This window comes from Ovis canadensis, chromosome 25 (genome assembly GCF_042477335.2).
Source record: "Ovis canadensis isolate MfBH-ARS-UI-01 breed Bighorn chromosome 25, ARS-UI_OviCan_v2, whole genome shotgun sequence".
NCBI lineage: Eukaryota > Metazoa > Chordata > Mammalia > Artiodactyla > Bovidae > Ovis > Ovis canadensis.
The window spans coordinates 42,991,642-43,017,047 of NC_091269.1; the positions used below are offsets into that span (position 1 = coordinate 42,991,642).

At 44.5% G+C, this 25,406-nt stretch overlaps 1 protein-coding gene across 45 annotated transcripts in view; it reads left to right on the plus strand.

Moving 5' to 3' along the window:
* The first annotated feature begins 4,073 nt into the window (after positions 1-4,073).
* The window catches only part of SRGN (serglycin), a 62,346-nt gene continuing 41,013 nt past the window's right edge, over positions 4,074-25,406 (plus strand). For 4 of the 45 annotated variants that reach the window (XM_069571908.1, XM_069571921.1, XM_069571928.1 and 1 more), the window contains exons 1-3: positions 4,090-4,429; positions 5,053-5,227; positions 15,914-16,049. Coding sequence is in view for 1 of the 45 variants with exons in the window: in XM_069571904.1 (XP_069428005.1) it covers positions 5,119-5,227; positions 6,780-6,907; positions 7,934-8,103; positions 15,393-15,466; positions 15,914-16,044 (612 nt within the window). In the remaining 44 variants the exon portion in view is untranslated. Of the gene's footprint in view, positions 4,482-5,052; positions 6,908-7,933; positions 8,104-10,713; positions 10,977-15,392; positions 15,494-15,637; positions 15,792-15,913; positions 16,050-17,356; positions 17,959-19,248; positions 19,430-25,406 lie in introns of those variants that run through there. The other 41 variants (XM_069571905.1, XM_069571925.1, XM_069571932.1 and 38 more) reach the window with 27 other exon arrangements.

Genomic DNA, 25,406 nt, shown 5'->3' on the forward strand with positions numbered 1-25,406 from the left:
AATGACTCTGGAAAAACACACTCTGGGCAGGATTTTTTTCCTTCTCAACATGCTTCCTCCTTGACTTGCTTAAGGGAAGCCCTTTTATGGAAAAGTGTTTCTGAATATGACATACGTTCTAACCCTGAGTAGAGGCCCACCCATGACTGTCTTCAGATGATCCAATAGAGGAGACCTAGTACTCAGCCCAGAGAACTAATCTTGCAATAGGCCTTTTTTTCTGAAACCAAAGGTGTCACACGCAGATAATAAACAAGATATGTGCACACTGTGGTTAGGTTGTTTTGTAACCACTCTTGTTTCCTCTCTTTTGCAACGGCTGGTTCAGTGAAACAGCCTAAATATGAGTCATGGAGACCCAGGTCTCAGATTGATATAATTTATATCTGGGTCCTAAGTTAATTTGACTTTCTACTTCCATACCTTGGAAGGCTTAATCTCATTCAACTATCGGCAAAGCTTTACTGAGTACTTCTTTAGTGTAAGGTCCCTGCAACTGGACCATGCCTGGCAATCCAGACTTCCAGTAAAGAGGTCAAGGAGGAAGTGCAGATAATCAAGGCTTTGGGAACTCAGAAGAGGGAGTCTACAAACTCAGGGAACTGGAGAGGACTGGAAAATTCTTGGAGAAAGTGGGACTAGAAGGATGAGAAGGGGCAGAAAGGTAAAGAGGGCACAAGTGATAATGAGGACTCAGGCTAGGCTGGTCCAGAGGTGTTTGAACACCAGGAGGAGGTTTGCCTACATGGAATGGAGGTCCATGATGGGCGAAAGGGGATGAGAGTGTGGATATCAGGCTGTGCCATGAGGCTAAGCCTGCCCAAGCTGCTTCCTGACCCCCATCATCCACCCAGCATAGGGCAGAGGGAGATGGTACCCCCTCATGGTACCCCCTCTCCCAGGGGATCTTTCAGAGTAATCTTAATATGGGACTTTCTGAAGCAATTTGTTACTGGGAGGTTTATGGACTTTTTGAAATACATGGTCTCATAGCCACATGTAAATCAATGAAGTCAGAACCCACCATCTTCACCATACACAAAAATAAACTCAAAGTGGCTTAAAGATTTAAACATAAGACATGACATGATGAAACTCCTAGCAGAGGGACTTCCCTGGTGGTCTAGTGGCTGGGACTCCACGCTCCCGAAGAAAGGGCCCCAGGTTCAGTCCCTAGTCTGGGAACTAGATCCCACATGTCGCAACAAAAGAATCTCTCATCCGGCAATGAAAATCGAAGATCCTGTACAACCAAATAAATATATACTAAAAATGTATATTATATGTTATATACATTTAGTAGATATATATATATTTATTTAAGTATATATGCTTTAAAAACCATTAACTCCTAGAAGAGAGCATAGGCACAACATTCTCTGACATAAATTGTACCAGTGTTTCCTAAGATCAGACTCCCAAGGCAATAGAAATAAAAATAAACAAATGGGACCTAATTAAACTTACATGCTTTCACACAGCAAAGGAAACCATTAACAAAATGAAAAGACAACCTACAAATTGGGAGAAAATATTTGTAAATGATGTGACCAACAAGGGCTTAATTTTCAAAGGATACAAACATCTCACACAGCTCAACAAAAACAAAAATCAAACAACCCAGTCAAGAAATGGGCAGGAGATCTAAATAGACATTTCTATAAAGAAGACATACAGATGGCCAGCTCAACATCACTAATTATTAGACAAGTGAAAATCAAAACTACAGTGAGGTATACCACCTCACACCAGTCAGAATTGTCACGATTAAAAAGCCTACAAATAACAAATGCTGGGAAGAATGTGGAGAAAAGGGAATCCTCCTACACTGCTGGTGGGACTGTAAATTGGTGGAGGCACTATGGAGAACATTATGGAAGTTCCTCAGAAAACTAAAAATTGAATTACCATATGACCCAGCAACCCCACTTGTGGGTATATATCCAGACAAAACTATAATTCAAAAATATACGTGCAAAAAGACGCTTGCTCCTTGGAAGAAAAGTTATGACCAACCTAGACAGTATGTTCAAAAGCAGAGACATTACTTTGCCGACTAAGATCCGTCTAGTCAAGGCTATGGTTTTTCCTGTGGTCATGTATGGATGTGAGAGTTGGACTGTGAAGAAGGCTGAGTGCCGAAGAACTGATGCTTTTGAACTGTGGTGTTGGAGAAGACTCTTGAGAGTCCCTTGGACTGCAAGGGGATCCAACCAGTCCATTCTGAAGGAGATCAACCCTGGGATTTCTTTGGAAGGAATGATGCTAAAGCTGAAGCTCCAGTACTTTGGCCACCTCATGCAAAGAGTTGACTCATTGGAAAAGACTCTGATGATGGGAGGGATTGGGGGCAGGAGGAGAAGGGAACGACCAAGGATGAGATGGCTGGATGGCATCACGGACTCAATGGACATGAGTCTGAGTGAACTCCGGGAGCTGGTGATGGACAGGGAGGCCTGGCGTGCTGCGATTCATGGAGTCGCAAAGAGTCGGACACGACTGAGTGACTGAACTGAACTGAACTGACCCATATGTTCATAACTATTCACAATGGGCAAGGCATGGAAACAATCTAAATGTCCATCAATGGGTGAACGGATAAAGAAGATGTGGTACACAAATATAATGGAATACTACTCAGCCACAGACAAGAACAAAATAATGCCATTTACTGTAGCATGGATGGACCTGGAGATGACCATACTAAGTAAAGTTATGTCAGAAAGAGAAAGACAAATACCATATGAGAGTACTTATATGTGGAATCTGAAATACAGCACAAATGAACCTGTCTATGAAGCACAATCCCAGAGAACAGACTTGTGGTTGCCAAGGAGGGAGGTGATTGGGGGAGGGGTGGAGAGGGGGGTGGGCTTAGCAGGTGTAAGTCTTTGTATATAGAATGGACAAACAACAAGGGCCAACTATACAGCACAGAGAATCATGTTCAGTATCCTATGAAAAACCGTAACGGAAAAGAATGCTAAAAAAAAATGTGCATATATGTGTAACTGAATCAATTAGCTGTAAAGCAGAAGTTAATACAATGCTGTAAATAAACTATACTTAAAAAAAAAAAAAAGCACACGGTCTCAAAGGAAAAAAATCTAACAAACCTTATCTCCAAGGCAGTGTGCCTCTGTTGATGGAAATTGCAGGACCCTAGCCTCTGGACATGTGGGAAATCTGCAGGGTCACTCGGGACCATGTTAAGACTCTGAAATTGGTTGCAAGAATGTTCTTTCCACTGGGAGCAGGGGATGGAAATAACTGTATGATTGTTTTGGCATTCTGGGAGGAGATCAAGGAAGTGTCTTGACCCCAATGTGCTGGTGTCTGAAACATTCAAGTCACTAGAACACATTTTTGAAAGAAAGTTCCCATTTAGATGGGGTTGGGGGGGAAGTGCAATGGCACCCCACTCCACTGCTCTTGCCTGAAAAGTCCCATGGATGGAGGAGCCTGGTGGGCTGCAGTCCATGGGGGTCGCTAAGAGTCGGACACAACTGAGCGACTTCACTTTCACTTTTCACTTTCATGCATTGGAGAAGGAGATGGCGACCCACTCCAGTGTTCTTGCCCGGAGAATCCCAGGGATGGCAGGGCCTGGTGGGCTGCCGTCTATGGGGTCACACATAGTCGGACACGACTGAAGTGACTTAGCAGCAGCAGGGGGGGACGTGCTGGGCTCAGAAGGTTATATCTGCAGTGCTGTTATACCGTCTAATGATTTAATCTCATATTATCTCTATCCTGCATGTAAGGAATTGGAGACTCAGAGAAGTAAAAATAAAAATTTGCTCACAGAGCTAGAAAGTGGTAGGAGTTCAACTACAAAATTCAGACCACTGCAAAGTCCAGCTCTTGCTCTGCCACTTTCCTTAGGAAAAGGCAATCCAAAGGCAACTACAAGTGGAATCACTAGGAGACTCTATCACTAGAGGATTCCTGGGCCCTTTTCCCAGAGCTTTGGGTGGAATGAGTCTGGGGCCCAAGCACCTACATTTTCAACACTGCCTCCAAGTGTTTCTGATGACCAGCCAGATTTGGGGACCCTTACTGTAAAAGTCTTCACTGTAGGTCTGCCCTGGGTTAGGCTGTGAATGGTTTCTACTGGGAGCCTCCCTTCAGGCGGCAGGGTGGAGACTCACAAATGATGGCTTTTGATGAGGAAGATGGGGCAAGAGCAAAAAAAAGAGGAAGCTGTTCTTTCCGTGGAAACTTGCGTGAGAACTGAGATGAGTACAGAAGAACGTGTCACACTTGTCGCGCAAGAAGCTGTGGAAACTACTGCTCACTGACTTCAGCTTCCACCGCCACCCCCTCCCACTGCTGGTGTCATGCCAAGAATCTGAACTGCCCTCTGGGCAGAGGCGAGGGGGAATGAACAGACCCGGGCGTGGCTTCTAGACCGTGCTGTGTTCGCTGAGTAAGGACCCCCTGCCTCTCTGTTCACAGACTTCCTGTGCTGCAAAATGAAGGTGCTGGACTGGGTCCTTAGCCTATAAAACTGGACCTACTGTGGGAGTTCTTAACCTTTGGCCCAGACTTCTTTGAAAATCTATAAAACTATCTCCTTAGGAAAAACCTCATGCACTCAAATTTTGGCTAGCAATTTCAGGGAAATTCATGGACTTCCCAAAGCTCATTTGTGAAGCCCTAGGGGTCCATGGCCCCCTTGTTAAACTCTGCCAGTCTGTCTGGAAGCCTCTATGACTGAATTGTCTGGTGTGGCAACCTCTAGCCACACGTGGCCACTGAGTGCTTGAAATGTGGCTGGTCTGAATTGAGGAATGCTGAGTATAAAATACATACTGGATTTTGAAGACTTTGTATGAAAAAAGAGTGACTGTGTCTCAATAATTTTTATATGGATGATATGTTAAAAGAGAGGGGCTTCCAAGGTAGCAAAGTGGTAAAGAATCCACTTGCCAATGCAGGACACCTGGGTTTGATCCTGGATCGGGAAGATCCCCTGGAAAAGCTGAATATTTGGGGTTTAAAATATTTTATTAACACTAATTTCACCTATTTCTTTTTACCTTTTTAAAGTGTGGCTAGAACATATGAAATGACCCCTGGGATTGGCATGTGTCTATTGGGAAGCGCTGCCCTGTGATGCGATCCTGTCAGCAGAGGCTCCTCACCCTTTTCACTCAATCAGTGCATGCCCTTCACAATGTATGCTTCACTGCACCCCATCACTTCCTCTTTCTGGAAGAAGCAGGTACGAGAATTGGCAGAGAAATCTTGGCAAGCACTAGCTGTAAGTCATGTCTAGATAGAAAGCTCCTTAAGGGCAGGGGCATGCCCCAAACTCTCCTTTCTCGGTCAAACTTTTCGGTCTCTTTGACCATTTCATAACTCCTTGGGAATTAGAAGTACTAACCTAATCTGTCGGATCTTAGGCTTTCAAGAGACTTGTGATCTATACTGTTACGGTGTACTGTGGCTTAGGTCCCAAACTTGGATTGCTAGTCAAGAAGCGTTCCAGGGAGGGGAACCCAGCAAATGGAGTGATTTATCTTTGGCCGCTTAAGACACCAGACTCTCAGGTAACAATGATGTATTGTTCTAGGGGTGCCCTAATAAAGTGCGGCAAACTGATTAAGACAGCACTTTATTCTTTCTTACTTCTGGAGAGCAGAAGTCAGAAGTTAGGTGTGGGCAGGATCACGTTCCCTTTGAAGGCTCTAGGGGAGGATTCTTCTTCCCTTTCCCTAGCTTCTGGTAGTGGCCAGCATCTGGAGAGCAGAAGTCAGAAGTTAGGTGCTAGCAGGATCACATTCCCTTTGAAGGCTCTAGGGGAGGATTCTTCTTCCCTTTCCCTAGCTTCTGGTAGTGGCCAGCATCTGGAGAGCAGAAGTCAGAAGTTAGGTGTGGGCAGGATCACGTTCCCTTTGAAGGCTCTAGGGGAGGATTCTTCTTCCCTTTCCCTAGCTTCTGGTAGTGGCCAGCGACCCTTGGCTAGTAGACGCGTCCCTCCAATCTCTGCCACCACAGTCCTGGGCCCTTCTCCCTCTGTCCAGCATCTTCTTCTTCCTTCTGTGTCCAAACTGTCCTCTTCTCATAAGGACAATTGGATTCTCCAGTATGACCTCATTTTAACTAAATTACATCTGCAAAGACTCTATTTTCAAGCAAAGTAACATTCTGAGGTTCTGATAGACATGAATTTTGGGGAGACACTATTCAACCCAAAACAATTGGTGAGCATTTGTGGTAAAGACATTTCCAAAGAATCCGGTTAGTGATCAGGTATATTTCCCCCAGCATCTTCTAATCTCAAGAAAGGACAGAACACAGACAAAACTCTGCCTTAAAAAGATACATCATACACCATTGTGTTCATAGCAGCACAGTTCACAATAGCCGAGACATGGAACCAACCTCAGCGTGAGAGAGTCATTTCCTAGGCAGGTTGATAAGAAGTCTAGGGGTCCCCAAGGAGAGAGGGGTCTGGAATTCTCAAGGAGGAAGAAAGGACAAACTTTTTTTCCTTCTCTGCATTCCTTAGGATATATAACAACCATGTATTCTGCCTGAGGACAGTCTCTGGATTAAACTTTCTGGCTAATTCTGTTACCTTAAAATGTAAATTATGGGAGTAGGTCTGGTGAGGTCTTTACAACCTCCAGACATTCTTTGGATTCACTGGAGAGTATATAACTTCATTGCTAATACTAAAAAGCGGGTACCCTTTCTGCCCCCTTCTGATGCCTATTTCAGAAGCTTTCTCTATCTCCTTTATACTTTAATAAAATTTTATTACACAAAAGCTCTGAGCGATCAAGCCTTGTCTCTGGCCCCGGATTTAATTCTCTCCTCTGGGGGCCAAGAATCCTGGCGTCGTGATTCAACAACAACCTTTCATCTTGGGGGCTCGTCCGGGATCCTTCAGGACAAGGTAAGGATGCTTGGAGCTCTAGTTCTTTGTTCTCTTAGCGAACACGTTTTCTGCTGTGCTTTACTAACTCTATGGTGTGCTCGTGTGAATGAATGACATGCCCTATGTGAAGCAAGTAAGGAGCCCTGCTTTGCAGTTCCACGGTGATCTCATACGGCTTTTGGCAGAAACCTGTCAGGGGTTTATACCAACCTGCCAATGCCAAGAGGCACCCAATGACTCCTTCGGGAACCGACCAGAAATGGGCAAAGCGTGTGGACCGAACTCTCCTTTCTCGGTCAAACTTTTCAGTCTCTTTGACCATTTCATAACTCCTTGGGAATTAGAAGTACTAACCTAATCTATCAGATCTTAGACTTTCAAGAGACTTGTGATCTATACTGTTACAGTGTACTGTGGCTTAGGTCCCAAACTTGGATTGCTAGTCAAGAAAGCGTCTAGCCTCGCTAGGAATCGGAAGTTCGGAAACTAGATGGAGCTCTAGCTCCAAGAACATCTCTGAGGTTAAATGTTACTCAGATTGGGCCTGCAATGGGTTTTTTCCTTTGGTAACGCTGGCTCTTAGTGGACCAGAGGAGGCTCTCATACTGGTGTGGTGATGCTTGAAAAGAACATCCCAGCTTTATGTTCATATTGGTCTTATTGTGGTCAGGAATATACTCAGGGTCGTGCATAGGCACTCAGGTGACGAATGTTTCCCCCAGCGGTCTTAGCTTGGGAGGCATTCCGGAAGGTTACTCTGATTGCACCCCGGTTACTCTGATTGCATCAGAGGCAAGCAAGGTTAAAGGTGAAGAACTAGACATCAGGTAGAGATGCTATCAGGTCTACCCCTGGTACATCCCCACCCCATCTCGGTGGTAGAACCAGGAGGGTTGAGACGGCGCCTGCGTCGGTAAGGGAAAAACCAAGTCTGACCAGGAAGGAAAACCTTTTGGTGTAAAGTCTGTCTACACCCCCATCTAGAGCAGGGAGGGATGCCTCCGGTAGAAAAATGGCGCTGGTCGCTTTTTTTCTCTCTTACAGATGGGAGCTAACAATTCCAGCCTTACTCCTTTGAACTATATCCTGAAAAACTGGGATAGATTTGATCCCCAGGGCTTAAAGAAGACACACCTGGTCTTCCTATGCCATACTGCATGGCCACGGTATCCATTGGAGGACGGCGAATGGTGGCCGGTTGGAGGGTCTCTTAAGTATAATACTGTTTTACCATTAGACCGGTTCTGTAAGGAACAAGGGAAGTGGGTAGAAGTAGCATATGTGTTGCCCTTTTTCTCTCTGCGAAATATGCCAAACTTATGTCCTAAGGGTATAGATTTGGGCGTGAAACCTTCAGCTCCCTCCTGTCCTCCTACTTTGCCCCCGTACCCAGGGCTAAGAGATGAGATGGAAGACAGGAGACAAAGAGAAAAAGAAAAACATGTTTCTCCAGTCTATCCCTGGGATCATATGTGCAGAGCAGCCAGAGAGACTGAGGAACAGCCACACACTGTTGCCTCTTCATGAAACACCCACCGGGAGAAATAATCAGTCTACGGGAGTTAATAAGCCCTTTTCTTATCAAGAAATACAAAGAATCAAGGAGGATCTGGGAGACTATTTAGAGGACCCAGAAAAATATATTAGAGTGTTTAAAGGTGTTACTCTGCTTTATGACCTTACTTGGAAAGATGTGATGTATATCTTGGGACAAACGCTGACTCCCAACTCAGAGACTTGAGTTTTGGGAAAAGCAGTTGCTTATGGAGATGAATGGCTTGGTAATGAATCAGTAGGGAAGAGGGAGGACGAGATAGCGGCCCTCCCCACTGGGAATCAGGCAGTCTCAACTATAGAATCAGACTGGGACTACAACTCAGCTAAAGGAAGATGGGATCAGAGTCATTTTGTCAGATGTATTCTTGAAGGACTCAGGCAGGCGCATTCTAAGCCTTTAAACTATAGCAAATTGGCAGACATAGAACAGGAGGAGAAGGAAGCTCCTGGTAAATTCCTAGATAGACTAAGAGAAGCCCTTCACATATTCACTGAGATTGATCCCGAAAGTGAAGAAGGAAAAGTGATCTTAAAAGATCGATTTCTCACTCAGTCGGCTCCAGATATCCTCTGTAAGCTACAAAAATGGGCGTATGGACCAAATCAGTCTTTAGATTCTCTGTTACAACTGGCTCAGACAGTCTATCACCTTAGGGAATATGAGGAAAAGAAAGAAAGGCAAAAAAAGACAAAGGAAAAGGTGGAAGCCTTCGCAATGGCTTTGAAAAAACGTTCTTAAACAGCTGGAGAAAAATGCCCAGAGGGACCCAGGTGAAAAGGTCTGAGCTTGCTATTACTGTGTAAATGAGGGGCATCTCAAGTGAGATTGCCCTCAGGCATCTAAGCTGCTCCCCCCCCCCCTACCCCCTCCCCGGCTCCATGTCCGGTCTGCAAAGGACCACACTGGAAGAGAGACTGCCCTCAGAGGGGTAGGTCTCTGGGGTCAGACTCTCAAGACAGTCAGGACTGAAGGTGCCCGGGGGTCCCCACACAAGCTCCCGTCCTAATTACACCTGAGGAACCCCGGGTATTAATAATTGTGGGGGGCCAATCCGTTGATTTCCTTTTAGATACTGGGGCAACTTACTCTGTGCTTACCAAAGCCCCTGGCCCACTTTCTTCCCCATCCACTTCTGTAATGGGACTGTCTGGACTAGCCAAAAGGTATTATTTCAGTTATTCTTTATCTTGCAACTGGGATTCTGTGCTGTTTTCACACGAGTTTCTGATCGTGCCAGAACCTCCCTCACCCCTTTTGGGGAGGGATATACTGACCAAGGTCCATGCCTCTGTTTTCATGAATATGGAGCTCTCGCTTTCTCTCCCTCTAGTTGAACAAAATGTAAATCCTAGAGTATGGGCTGATGGAAAATCTGTGGGTCGAGCACAAAATGCTATTTCTGTAGTTGTCAAGCTCAAAGACCCACACTTATTTCCACATAAGAAGCAGCATCCACTGAAACCTGAGGTTAAGAAAGGGTTAAAACCCCTCATCGAAAATTTAAAGGAACAGAGACTATTAATTCCCTGTAACAGTCCTTGCAACACTCCTATTTTGGATATAAAGAAATCAAATGGTAAATGGAGACTAGTTCAAGATTTACGGATAATAAATGAGGCTGTAGTCCTTTACACCCCGTGGTGCCTAATCCTTATACTCTATTGTCTGAAATTCCTGAATGAGCCAAATATTTCTCAGTAATTGATTTAAAAGATGCTTTCTATTCAGTGCCTTTGGTGGAAGAAAGTCAATTTCTATTTGCCTTTGAAGACCCTACGCAGCCAGCTTCTCAGTTAACCTGGACAGTTTTGCCCCAGGGATTTCGTGACAGTCCTCACTTATTTGGACAAAGTTTGTTACGGGATCTACAAAACTTTAATAGCTCTGAAGGGGTGCTGTTAGAATATGTAGATGATATTTTGCTCTGTGCTGAGACAGAGGAAGCTTGTTTGTGAGCCTCAGATTTCTTAAACTTTCTGGCAGGCTGTGGTTACAAGGCATCAAGAGAAAAGGCTCAGCTTTGTCAACAACTAATTATCAACAGTTAGATATCTGGGCCTAATCATATCAGAAGGGACTAGGGCCATAGGCCCTGAGAGAATTAAACCTATACTAAATCATCCCCTACCTATGACTTGAAACAATTGAGAGGATTTTGGGGAATCAAAAATTTGGATTCCGGGTTATGGGGAACTTGCCCAGCCTTTATATAAACTTATAGCTGAAACTCAACAGGCCCAAACTGACAAACTGATTTGGTCTCCAGAAACTCAAAAGGTTTTAAGGTTCTTCACACTGCTCTCCTGCAAGCTCCAGCTCTGAGCCCTGGATTGAATTCTTCTCCTCCGGGGGCCAAGAATCCTGGCGTCGTGATTCGACAACAACCTTTCAAGTGTGCATCCACAGAGGAATGGATAAGGAAGTTGTGTACATGTGTTGTGTGGTGATTAGTTGCTCAGTCGCGTCCAACTCTTTGCAACCCCACGGACTGTAGCCTGCCAGGCTCCTCTGTCCATGGGGATTCTCCAGGCAAGAATATTGGAGTGGGTTGCCATTCCCTTCTCCAGGGGATCTTCCCAACCCAGGGATTGAACCCAAGTCTCCCATATTGTAGGCAGATTCTTTACCATCTGAGCCACCAGGGAAGCCCAAGAATACTAAAGTAGGTAGCCTATCCCTTCTACAGGGGATCTTCGTATTTCTCCTGGCAATCTTGATTCCAGCTGGTGGTTCATCCAGCCCAGCATTTCACATGGTGTACTCTGCATAAAAGTTAAATAAACAGGGTGACAATATACAGCCTTGATGTACTCCTTTCCCGATTTGGAATCAGTCTGTGTTCCATGTCCAGTTCTGTTACTTCTTGACCTGATACACATTTCTCAGGAGGTAGGTCAGGTGGTCTGGTATTCCCATCTCTTTCAGAATTTTCCACAGTTTGTTGTGATCCACACAAAGGCTTTGGTATAGTCAATAAGGCAGAAGTAGATGTTTTCTGAAACTCTTTTGCTTTTCTGATGATCCAGCGGATGTCGGCAATTTGATCTCTGGTTCTTCTGCTTTTTCTAAATCTAGCTTGAGCATCTGGAAGTTCACGCTTCACGTACTGTTGAAGCCTGGCTTGGAGAATTTTGAGCATTACTTTGCTAGCATGTGAGATGAGTGCAACTGTGCAGTAGTTTGAACATTTTTTGGCATTGCCTTTCTCTGGAATAGGAATGAAAACTGACCTTTTTCAGTCCTGTGGCCACTGCTGAGTTCTCCAAATTTGCTGGCATGTTGAGTGCAATACTTTCACAGCATCATCTTTTAGGATTTGAATTAGCTTAACTGGAATTTCATCACCTCCACTAGCTTTGTTCGTAGTGACTCTTCCTAAGGCCCACTTGACTTCACATTCCAGGATGTCTGGCTCTAGGTGAGTGATCACACCATCGTGATTATCTGGGTCATGAAGATATTTTCTGTATAGTTCTTCTGTGTATTCTTGCCACCTCTTCTTAATATCTTTTGCTTCTGTTAGTTCCATACCATTTCTGCCCTTCATTGTGCTCATCTTTGTATAAAAAGTTCCCTTGGTATCTCTAATCTTCTTGAAGAGATCTCTAGTCTTTCCCATTCTATTATTTTCCTCTCTTTCTTTGCATTGATCACTGAAGAAGGCTTTCTTATCTCTCCTTGCTATTCTTTGGAACTCTGCATTCAAATGGGTATATCTTTTCCTTTCTCTTTTGCCTTTAGCTTCTCTTCTTTTCTCAGCTATTTGTAAGGCCTCCTCAGACAACCATTTTTCCTTTTTGCATTTATTTTCTTGGGGACATTCTTGATCACTGCCTCATGTTCAATGTCATGAACCTCTGTCCATAGTTCTTTAGGACCTCTGTCTATCAGATCTAATTCCTTGAATCTATTTGTCATTTCCACTGTATAATCATAAGGGATTTGACTTAGGTTATACCTGAATGGTCTAGTGGCTTTCCTTACTTTCTTCAGTTTAAGTCTGAATTTGTAATAAGGAGTTCATGATCTGAGCCACAGTCAGCTCCCAGTCTTGTTTTTGCTGACTGTGTAGAGCTTCTCCATCTTTGGGTACAAAGAATATAATCAATCTAATTTCAGTATTGACCATCTTGTGATGTCCATGTGTAGAGTCTTCTCTTGTGTTTTTGGAAGAGGGTGTTTGCTATGACCAGTGTGTTCTATTGTCAAAACTTTGTTAGCCTTTGACCTACCTCATTTTGTACACCAAGGCCAAATTTGCCTGTTACTCCAGGTGTTTCTTGACTTCCTACTTTTGCATTCCAGTCCCTTATAATGAAGAGGACATCTTTTTTGGGTGTTAGTTCTAGGAGGTCTTGTAGATCTTCATAGAACCATTCTCTTCAGTTTCTTCAGCATTACTGGTTGGGGCATAGACTTGGATGACTGTGATATTGAATGGTTTGCTTTGGAATTCAACAGAGATCATTCTGTCATTTTTGAGGTTGCATCCAAGTACTGCATTTTAGACTCTTTTGTTAACTATGATGGCTACTCCATTTCTTCTAAGGGATTCCTGCCCACAGTAGTAAATATAATGGTCATTTGAGTTAAATTCACCCATTCCAGTCCACTTTAGTTCACTGATTCCTAAAATGTCGATGTTCACTCTTGCCATCTCCTGTTTGACCACTTCCAATTTGCCTTGATTCATGGACCTAACATTCCAGGTTCCTACACAATATTGCTCTTTATAGCATCAGACTTTACTTCCATCACCAGTCACATCCACAGCTGGGTATTGTTTTTCCCTTGGCTCCATCTCTTCATTCTTTCTGAAGTTATTTCTCCACTCTTCTCCACGCTTGCTCTTGGAAGAAAAGCTATGACCAACCTAGACAGCATATTAAAAAGCAGAAATATTACTTTACCAACAAAAGTTTGTCTAGTCAAAGCTATGATTTTTCCAGTAGTCATGTATGGATGTGAGAGTTGGACTATAAAGAAAGCTGAGCACGGAAGAATTGATGCTATTGAACTTTGGTGTTGGAGAAGACTCTTAAGGGTCCTTTGGATTGCAAGGAGATCCAACCAGACCATCCTAAAGGAAATCAGTCCTGAATATTCATTGGAACGACTGATGGTGAAGCTGAAACTTCCAATACTTTGGCCATCTGATGCGAAGAACTGACCCATGGAAAAGACCCTGATGCTAGAAAGGTTGAAGGCAGGAGGAGAAGGGGATGACAGAGGATGAGATGGTTGGATGGCAACACCAACTTAATGGACACAAATTTGAGTAGGCTCCAGGAGTTGGTGATGAACAGGGAAGCCTGGCATGCTGTAGCCATGGGGTCTCAAAGAGTTGGAAATGACTGAGCAACTGAACTGGACTGTTTATATATATATATATATATATATATATATATATATATATATATATATATGACTATTACTCAGTCATCAAAATTAATTGAAATAATGCCATCTGCAGCAACGTGGTTGAACCTAGAGGTTATTATACTAAGTGAAGTAAGTCAGAAAGAGGAAGACAAATACCATATGATATCATTTACATGTGGAACCTAAAATACTATACAAATCAACATATCTACAAAACAAAAAGAGACTCACAGATATAGAGAACAAACTTATGGTTGCCAAGGGATGGGGGGGGTGGAGGGCAGGGGGGAGGGATGGGTTGGGAGTTTGGGATTAGCAGAGGCAAACTATTATATATAGGATGGATAAAGAACAAGGTCCTATTGAGTAGAACAGGGATCTAGATTCAATATCCTGTGACAAACCATAAAGGAAAGTATATATATTCTTTTTCATATCCCTTTATATATATCACTGAGTCACTTAGTTGTGTAGAAGAAATCAACACAACATTGTAAATCAACTATATTTAAATAAAATCTTAAGAAATTTAAAATAGGGCAGAACAGAGTACTTAGCGTGTGGTAGGCGCTGGTCTAGACTCTAGGGACACAGTGATGAATACACACAGTCTTTGTCCGTGGAACCCACTTTTTAGCGATGGAGACAGACAGTCGATGCATCAGTACATAATATGGTGTCAGGTTGTGGTAAACAGGGCGGGAGGATAGAGAAAAACAGAGTGGTAGATATGCTGGGATATTCTTATAGGATGGGATGAGCAGGGGAGACCACTCTAAGGTGATATATGAGAGTAGACCAGAGGTGACAATGAGTCACAGAAGTACCTAGAGGCAGAGATTCAGGGCAGAGACAAAAGCAAGCACTGCTGCTGCTGCTGCTAAGTCGCTTCAGTCATGTCCGACTCAGTGCGACCCCATAGACAGTAGCCCACCAGGCTCCCCCATCCCTGGGATTCTCCAGGCAAGAACACTGGAGTGGGTTGCCATTTCCTTCTCCAATGCATGAAAGTGAGAAGCAAAAGTGAAGTCGCTCAGTTGTGTCCGACTCTTAGCGACCCCATGGACTGCAGCCCACCAGGCTCCTCCACCCATGAGATTTTCCAGGCAAGAGTACTGGAGTGGGGTGCCATTGCCTTCTCCGAAAGCAAGTACGAAGTCCCTCAAACAGGACAGTGCTTGATGAGTTCAAGGAACACATGGAGAGCACAGGTGATGTGGACTGCCCATCAAAGGTGCCAGGACCAACATGGAGCAGTGAGAAGGCCTGGGCTGGAAACTGGGCATCTGGACCCTCTGTCCAGAGTTGCTGGACTTGCATGGGGCTGGCAGTGGGGAGGGGCCTTCCCTGGCATCTGGCTCGAGGGGTTCACTTCCTCTAGCCCCTTTTCCTCTGTTGTTTGGCTGGGGTGGAGGCTGGTTTTCTGCGGCTCTCACTGAATCAGGGCAATACTCATTGTCACATTGTCTCATTCCAGACAATGAGAACCCAGTTGGGTCTTTTCTTTGCTACTTACTCTGGAAGATCAAGGTCCTTCCTCCATTTCTTCCTTGCTTCCCCCAGGGGTTACCCTGAGACTTTTGCCTCTGTGTCTCCAAGATGGTTTGAGGCTGACTTCTGCTCTTCTCTGGAAGGAGGCAAGTAGGCCCCGGGCTCCTGCACAGGTGGGTGCTCCACCTGCCTTACTCCTCCACCTTCAAATCTCCACTCAGATGCTATCTTCTCAGGAGAGCTGCTTGAATTATTTAAGAAGGTGCATCCCACCACAAACTGCCTGTCCTCTCTGATTCCTTCATCTCCCCCTGCAGCACACTGTGCAACTTCCCAGGGCATGATGTGTAACTTTGTTCCTGCTCCATGCCCCACCCTGATCCTGTGAAATCGTAAGCTCCAAGAGGGCAAGGATTTGTACCTTGTTTTCTCTGATGGAGCCCAAGCCTCTAGTCTAGTGCCTGGCACATGGTAGGTATTCAAGTGTTTGTGGATTGAAATGAATAGACAAGTGAATATGTTTTGGGAAAGAATCTTAAGTGACTGAATTACAAGAGCCCAGAGTAATTACTCCTTTGTGCCTTTCTCTACAGGGGAAATGAGATGCAGAAAACAGGAATTCTTTAGGATACTGCTGGAGAATGCCAGGCTTGGTGCCAGAAGCAGAGAGGCAGCAGGGAGAAAAGCCAGACACAGAACCTGCCCTCAGGAGTTCACATTCTAATTGGGGTGAGTAGATCCCCTCCTTGCACAACACCAGGGGGCATCATTTTCACAGAACATGATACAAGTGGTATCTATAGTTCTTTCAAGATAGTTGCCTGTGGGTGAGGTAAGTGGGGAGAGGATGGGGGTGGGTCATGTTATAGAGCTCGCAAGAAAGAGGGGGCACAAATGTGCAGGAAATGACAGCACAGAGGAAGGGCCCAGCCCAAGAGTATTACCAGTCTAAGGCCAGGAGGAGCAAAGGTCAAAGATGGCCTCCATGGTGTTCCCTGCGCCCAGTACAAGGCCGAGCCAGGGCCAGTGCCCAGTAGCTGAAGGCTTGATGAGTGGCGAGTGAGGCTCACTCTGGGCTCCAGTCTTAGGAAAAGAGACAGGCTTGCTCTTACACCCGGCCCCCTGACCCAGTAGGGCTTGACTCCCCTTGACTCTATTCCTCTAGCTGGTGACTCTTCATTCTGCCTGCATGGAGAAGCTTAAACTCAAAAATGAGAAGTTTAAAAAACCCCACCAGATGCTGGAATCCTCTCCTCAGGGATTCTAATTCAGGTGGTCAGGAGTGGGGCCAGGCAGTACCTTACTAGATGCTGCTAATGTGTAGCAAGTTTGAGAAGCACTGCCTTAGAAGTCTTGCTGCTGTCCCAGGACTGTGGGAGGATCCAGGTTAAAGGTTCTTAACCCTGTAGCTTCACAGACAGAATTAGAAGGAGTCTGTGAACTTGAAATAAATCATACCTTAACATTCACCAACCTCTAACTGGAATTGAGCATTTTCTCTCAGTATGGACGTGGATGTCAAGCAATAGTGTCAACTATGCCTATGACTTTGTCACCCATAAAAGTCATAGATATTGTCATATCAATTTATGGTTGTTGAGGGTATCTCAACATATAAGTTCATCCCTACAAAATTAAGGTGAGTACTAGACTTGCCTTAGACTGGGTTATTTAATGTATTCATATCGATGCACATGCAACACTACATCACAGTGTTAAAAGTATTTTGATTCCTGGTATTCCGTATGATCATTTCCATTGAAACTCTATGTAAATTATACGCATTTTTAACAGTATTCTGAGAGGGGGCCCATAGGGTCTGTCAGATGGCCAAAGGGGTCCTTGATCAAGGCACACCTTCAGAGGAAGTTCCCTGCTTACCCCAGAGGAGAATCAAGTGGCATGTATTAGAAACAGTAACTTGATCTCTTGTTCTATGTGGCCCTCCAGCAAAAGTCACACCATTCGTGGTCAGGGCTGTCTGACTGCCCTTGGGCTGGGCACCCTAGCTCATTCACCCCATTTCCCCTCTCTAGGCAAAAGTGCCCCTTTGCCCCACCTTGGCAGCCCTGAAGGAGGCCTGTCTGTTGGTGCTGGTCTGAGGCTATTCTTTCCGTCACATTGGCCTACTGCGGAGGGGGCAACCCAGACATCTAGGCAACAAGAAGAGCTTGGACTGGAGGAGAGCAATTGTTCCCTGAGCCTTGGCTAGTGTGTGTTGACCGCTGGCTCCCAGCTGCCTTCTCACCACTTCTTGCCCCTGTTATTAGTATAGTAATCAGCCAGATGGAGGAAAGGGGAGACGCACTGATGTAGAGCCCTTCTTCACTTCAGCAGACAGAGGGCATCCAAGCCTGAGCCAGAGTTCCTACCCCTCAGGAGCTCGCAGTCTGGCAAGGGAATCAGAGCAAAGAACTCAGAGTAGGAAGAGATTAAAACCTTATAGCCAACATGGACCTACTGTATAGCACAGCGAACTCTACTCAATATTCTGTGATAACCTATATGGGAAAACAATCTGAAAAAGAGTGAATAAACGTATATGTATAACTGAATCACTATGCTGTATACCTGAAACTAATATAACTTTGTAAATCAACTATGCTACAATAAAAAATTTTTTGTAATTAAAAAAAAACTTTGAAAGGTTTGGAGGTGAAGTCTGATCTAAGTGAGTGGAACAAATTGGAAACAATGAAGTTAATTTTAAATGGTGCTTCCTGGGCTGTTGGTGGGTTGCTCAGAGGGGCTGAGGTGGTTTAGAGGAAATGAAAAGTGGAGGCATAGGCAAGAGCTGGAAAGAGGAGTCTGGGCCCACTTCCTGGGCTGCTCAACTCTTGCTGAGAAGACACCATTTCCAGGCAGCCTGGATGCAAAAGCCTTTGGCCTACTTTTCATTTAGATTTCAGCAAAGACAAACACTCTGGTTCACCGTGGTTTGGTTCTTGTTAAGACCCTGATTATTTTCTCTGCTTGAGGAGGAAGGTGTGGATGAGAATAGGCTAAAGGGTTAGCTGCTCAGATCATGGCGGTGTCCCTGGGGCGCATGCCCCACCCTGAAGACATGTACACTGAGAAGAGCAGTGACCAGTCAGTGGGAGATGGCAGCTTCACCGTGGGGGAGCTTGACTTCTTGGCTCTGCAGTCAAAAGCAAGGCTTTGTTGAACAAAAAGAATAGTAAGTGTGGGTGGCAGGCATCGGGACGGGGGAGGAGATCATTGAGACAAGAGCCTGCATGAAACCCTGTCCAATGGCAAGGCTAGGAAATGGCACCCAGGGCTCCCAAAGTCAGAGAACAGGGCCCTCAGACACAACTTCATTCACATGGGGTCAGGGAATTGCTTTAGTCCCTGGAGAAAATTACAGATGTTTCTTCCTAGGAGAATGCACATGTACCATATAAATCTGCACAGCATTCAGAGGTTCTCAACCAAAAGGTGGAAACCCCCTGTTTTCAGGAGAAAGACATAAACCCAGAGGAGTGGAGTGACTGCCCCACAACCCACTGCACAGCTGGTGGCAGAGCCAGAAGCCCAGGTCTGATGCCCTTTCCCTTGCCTACGTTGTTTCCTTTGGAGGGTAACTGGGATGGAGGGCAGGCCACATGTCTGGTTCCACACTACATCCAGGATGCTACTTGGTAAGAATACACACAAGATACTACGGGCCCCAAAGGTGGCAGAGGCTTCTAGTTCCCCCCAGTTCTCATCCTCTCTCTGAATTCTTGTTTCTATTGCAAAGGACCAATAAGTTTTCTCCCTGAGGCATAATCTGGGGATATTATAAAGAGCCTTCTAGCTTCCTCTGTATTCAATACCTTCCTCCTCAAGCAGAGAAAGTTTTCAGAATTTTCACAAGAAGCAAACCATGCTGACCCTACAGTGTTCTCCCTGCTGAAAACTGGAAGGAAAGTGGGCCAAAGCTTTTATACCTAGGGTGCCTGGAAGTAGTGTTTTCTCAGAATGAGCTGAGCAGCAGAGGGCAGACTCCTTTCCCCCACACCCCCAGCAAGACACAGGGGCTGCTGGTGATAAGAGGAGTCTGCTGCAAATAAATAGAGGATCACCTGCAATCTCAACTGCCTCTACCTACAAACAAGGAGGAAAGGGTAGGTCATGTGCTTCTAGTGAGCTAACCCCTCCCAGGGCTGGGGTTCAAGAGTGATGCAGGCTGCAGGTATCTTGAGACTTGCATGCAAGAATGCTGTGCCCAGAGGCCCTGGATTTTCTGAATCAATGTTCATTTCAGATTTGCTATTTCCCTTCAGTTGTATGTCCTGGTTATTGATTCAGAAAACATGTCATTACAAAGGCTGGGGCAAAACCTTGTGGTGTCTACTGTGGGCAGGGCTCAGCAGTCTACATAGAGTCTGGATTTGAGAGTTCTGTCCCCAGCATTCACTCTCCAGGTTTTATTGGTTTCTGTTTAATTTCAGTTCATTGTGGACCAATTCTTGCCTCTTCTCTCTTTCTCTCTTTTCTTCTCTTTTGCCTAATTTTAGCCACTACCAAAGAGAAGTCAACTCTCTCTTCCTGTCACCAACCAATCAATTTTTTGTTTCATGGACAAATTGACCAACTTGGGGCAAAATACAGGCTGATTCATGAAGAGTCTATCTTAGAGAATGTTTAAGAAGAGGGCTCTAGATGAGACTGGTTTATAATTGGCATGTCTCTTAACTAATCTGGAGTCTTAGAAGAGTTTATTCTCTTTAAGTTTTCTTAAGTCATTAGGAATGCCACTCCAACCACTCCCAACCCTGGATCTACATTTGCACAATTTATTTGCTCTATCTCAGGAGTTTACTAAGTAAAGGGGAATTTCAGGTCCACCCCTGCCAAAATGAGTAAGATTTCTCTGAGTTCAGAATTCTGTTGGGGGCTCCTTCTGTGCAAAATTCTCCCGGCTGTAAGAGCCTCTGAATTCAAAACAGAGATGAAGCAGAAGTTGCCATAGCCTCTTTTCAACCTCCCAGCTACTGTGGTGAGACTCTCAGGAATGATAATCCTCACGCAGCTGCCGCCTCTCAAAATTGCCACAGGAAAAAAAAAAAAGGAAAGCCACTTAAAAAAAGAAAAAAAGTGTGTGTGTGTGTATAACTTTTACTTTTGAATTCTTGTTCACTGCAATAGAAAAATTCTGTGACCACTTTTGACACAAATATGCAGCTCATCCTTAATGAAGCCCACCTGAAGAAAAGACACTTTTCAATGGCAAACACGGTATTGTTCCTCGCACGCTTCTGAAGATTAACTATGGGACATGCACTGCTGACCTGTGGTCTCCTTGGCAGGGCACTGTTGAGTTGGAGGAATTTTTAACTTAATTACACTAATTTAACTAAATTTACTTAATTTACAACTCTGTTGTAACTCTTAAGTAATGTGATAAAGCCAATCCAGGAAATTTCCCAGGAACAGAGCATGATTTAGGAGTTACAGTATTTCTCGGACTTATAGGCTAATGGTGCTGGCAGTTTGAGAATTACACAATCTCTGCTCACATGCATTTCTTAAGTCACTGGATGTAGTTAAATGAATACTTCTTGTTCTTGTTGGCACTTCATAAAAATAGCAAAAGGAGCATCTATGAGATTGGGAAAGGAAAACAGCCCAAATAGCAAATTCTGTTCCACTCAACCCCATGTACATGATAGTGATCAGAGGACATCTCTGATGGCTCATTTTCCTCCTGACATTTTTGTACTTCCTGTACTCAGCTGCCTCTGCTGGGCGTGCCGCCCCTGCAGGGCTCCAGCTCCTCTGGCAGCACTGCCATGATGAGACTGCTGGCAAGCATGGGCTGCTGGAGTCTTTCTGGCACAAACAAGGAACTGCTGCTGCTCACTATAGATCCGCCACAGCTCTGAGAGGCCGCTCCCCAACCATACACATACACTTCATAGATGAGACAAGGAGGCTCAACAACCCACCCAGGGCAGGCCACTCTAGGTGGAGGAGCAGAGCTCAGGACCAGGTCTGTCTGGATCCAGAGCCTGCACTCCTGTAGCCCTACCACCCACTCTATGACTTGGCCTCCATTTGTTTTCCTCACCAAAATGTTTTTGAGCAGTGCAGAAGCGACTTAGCAGCAGCAGCAGCAGAAGTGAGAAAGCCTGGCTTCAAGAAGCCCACAGTCTGGTTAAGGAGAAAAGATGAATAGACGACAAAGCATTTCCTTCTCTGTACTATGAGGAACCTGGTATCCAGGGATTCTAATTGGGGCACCAAACCAGACGAACTCACCTGCAGAACCCTGGAACACAGCACTGTGGGAATTCTGCTTAGTTCTTGGCCAGAGCTGTGTGTATGGGCAGTAGGGAAATGGAGTGGGTAACAGAGCAGGGTGGAGGGACCAGAGTTTGTACTCCAGAATGAAGGGTAAAGTGTAGACAGTATAATAGCTACTTCAACAGCTAGTATTTCTTTGGGATTTACCAAGGCCAGGTTTTAAGTGCTTTACAGATTTTGATGTACTGAATCTACCTTATACCCTCAGAGTATGCACTATTACCCTGTCCATTTTCCACATAAGAAAAGGAGGCATGGGGGTAGGGAACTTGCCCAAGTCCCTCGACTAGTATGTGGAGAGTAAGGATTTGAAACTGGGATGGCTGGCTCCAACCCAAGCTCTTCCTCACTACACAAAGAACAGGATAAGTTAAGCCATACCCTCCCATAGACTTCACCGTGGTGCTTGCCAAAGCTGTAATTATTTTCCATTTTCTCTACTGGACTATGTCTCTGAGAAGGTGGGGGGTTCTATCTTGCTTTTGGAGGCAATGTCAGTGCCTAGACTAGTGATTGGCACATAGAAGGAACTCGAAAGTTTTGAAGAATGGATGAAATGCATTGGAAAGAGGATTCCTTTTCATGGGCACCCCCATCCGTCCCCTGGGTCTGCCACTCAGTAGCTGGGGAATATGAGCAAATCACCTCACTTCCTCCCCACCTCAGTTTCCTCATCAACAAAATGAGGATGATGACAAAGGTGAAACTTTAGGAAACAGTCTGGCAGTTCCTCACAAAGTTCAACATAGAGTTACTGTATGACACAGCAAGTCTACTCCTGTGTTTATGCCCAAGAGAACTGTAAATACAGTTCATGTCTACACAACAATTTGTACATGAATACTCATAGCAGCATTACCATATTAGTGTCAAAATGTGGAAACTCAGATGTCCAACATTTGGATAAAGTGTGAACAGCATTTGACTGAGAAAAGGAAAGAAGTGCTGATATATGCTACAACACAGGGAAACTTCAAAATATGATTCTAAGAAGCCAGTCAAAGGTCACATATTATATGGTTCCAATTATATGAAAATGTCCAGAATAGACAAATCCATAGAGGCAGAAAGTGATGGGCAGGGACTAGGTGGAAGGAGGAGTGGAAAGTGACTGCTAATGAATACAGGGTTTCTTTTTGGACTGATGCAAATGTTCTGGATTTAGTGGTGAGGATACTAACAAACTACTGAATTTTAAAGGGTGAATATTATGGTCTCTGACTTGCATCTCAAAAAAATAATGGAAGTGAAAACAGTATACTATGTTCTGCATAGATTCAGGTGGGCTACTTATTTATATTTTGTAGGAATGTGGTTTCTGTTAGGTCCATACCATTTCTGTCCTTTACCGAGCCCATTTTTGCATGGAAAGTTCCCTTGGTGTCTCTAATTTTCTTGACGAGATCTCTAGTCTTTCCCATTGTTGTTTTCCTCTATTTCTTTGCATTGATCACTGAGGAAGGCTTTCTTATCTCTTCTTGCTATTCTTTGGAACTCTGCATTCAGATGCTTGTATCTTTCCTTTTCTCCTTTGCTTTTCACTTCTCTTCTTTTACAGCTATTTGTAAGGCCTCCTCAGACAGCTATTTTGCTTTTTTGCATTTCTTTTTCATGGGGATGGTCTTGATCCCTGTCTCCTGTACAATGTCACAAACCTTACTCCATCATCAGGCACTCTATCTATCAGATCTAGTCCCTTAAATCTATTTCTCATTTCCACTGTATAATCATAAAGGGTTTGATTTAGGTCATACCTGAATGGTCTAGTGGTTTTCCCTACTTTCTTGAGTTTAAGTCTGAATTTGGTAATAAGGAGCTCAAGATCTGAGCCACAGTCAGCTCTCAGTCTTGTTTTCGCTGACTGTATAGAGCTTCTCCATCTTTGGCTGCAAAGAATATAGTCAATCTGATTTCGGTGTTGACCGTCTGGTGATGTCCATGTGTAGAGTCTTCTCTTGGGTTGTTGGAAGAGGGTGTTTGCTATGACCAGTGCATTTTCTTGGCAAAACTCTATTAGTCTTTGCCCTGCTTCATTCCTTATTCCAAGGCCAAATTTGCCTGTTGAAAATGCTGCAATCAATATGCCAGCAAATTTGGAAAACTCAGCAGTGGCCACAGGACTGGAAAAGGTCAGTTTTCATTCCAATCCCAAAGAAAGGCAATGCCAAAGAATGCTCAAACTACTGCACAATTGGACTCATCTCACACACTAGTAAAGTAATGCTCAAAATTCTCCAAGCCAGGCTTCAACAATATGTGAACCGTGAACTCCCTGATGTTCAAGCTGGTTTTAGAAAAGGCAGAGGAATCAGAGATCAAATTGCCAACATCCGCTGGATCACCAAAAAAGCAAGAGAGTTCTAGAAAAACATCTATTTCTGCTTTATTGACTATGCCAAAGCCTTTGACTGTGTGGATCACAATCAACTGTGGAAAATTCTGAAAGAGATGGGAATACCAGAGCACCTGACCTGCCTCTTGAGAAACCTATATGCAGGTCAGGAAGAAACAGTTAGAACTGGATGTGGAACAACAGACTGGTTCCAAATAGGCAAAGGAGTACTTCAAGGCTGTATATTGTCACCCTGCTTATTTAACTTCTATGCAGAGTACATCATGAGAAACACTGGGCTGGAAGAAGCACAAGCTGGAATCAAGATTGCCGGGAGAAATATCAATCACCTCAGATATGCAGATGACACCACCCTTATGGCAGAAAGTGAAGAGGAACTAAAAAGCCTCTTGATGAAAGTGAAAGAGGAGAGTGAAATAGTTGGCTTAAAACTCAACATTCAGAAAACGAAGATCATGGCATCTGGTCCCATCACTTCATGGGAAATAGATGGGGAAACAGTGGAAACAGTGTCAGACTTTATTTTTTTGGGCTCCAAAATCACTGCAGATGGTGACTGCAGCCATGAAATTAAAAGACGCTTACTCCTTGGAAGAAAAGTTATGACCAACCTAGATAGTATATTCAAAAGCAGAGACATTACTTTGCCAACAAAGGTCCGTCTAGTCAAGCCTATGGTTTTCCCAGTGGTCATGTATGGATGTGAGAGTTGGACTGTGAGGAATGCTGAGTGCCGAAGAATTGATGCTTTTGAACTGTGGTGTTGGAGAAGACTCTTGAGAGTCCCTTGGACTGCAAGGAGATCCAACCAGTCCATTCTGAAGGAGATCAACCCTGGGATTTCTTTGGAAGGAATGATGCTAAAGCTGAAGCTCCAGTACTTTGGCCACCTTATGTGAAGAGTTGACTCATTGGAAAAGACTGTGATGCTGGGAGGGACTGGGGGCAGGAGAAGAAGGGGACAACAGAGGATGAGAAGGCTGGATGTCATCACTGACTCGATGGACATGAGTCTGAGTGAATTCTGGGCGTTGGTGATGGATAGGGAGGCCTGGCGTGCTGCAGTTCATGGGGTTGCAAAGAGTTGGACATGACTGAGCGACTGAACTGAAATGAACTGAGGAATGTGGCCGTCTGAGCACAAGTCTCAAAAAATTAAGATTTTTTTTTTTTGGTCTTTGATCTAGTTCAGGTATTGATATTAAACAGGAAGGCAAGAGAGAGATTTTACACTGGGTTCCCCAGAACTAATACGTAGGGGATGGTAAAAGAGCACTTGGGCTGGGGACCAGCCAACTCTAGAATTGCTCAGCCTAACATTTCAGAATTCTTTCTGCCACTCAGTAGCTGGGGAATATGAGCAAATCACCTCACTTCCTCCCCACCTCAGTTTCCTCATCAACAAAATGAGGATGATGACAAAGGTAAAACTTTAGGAAACA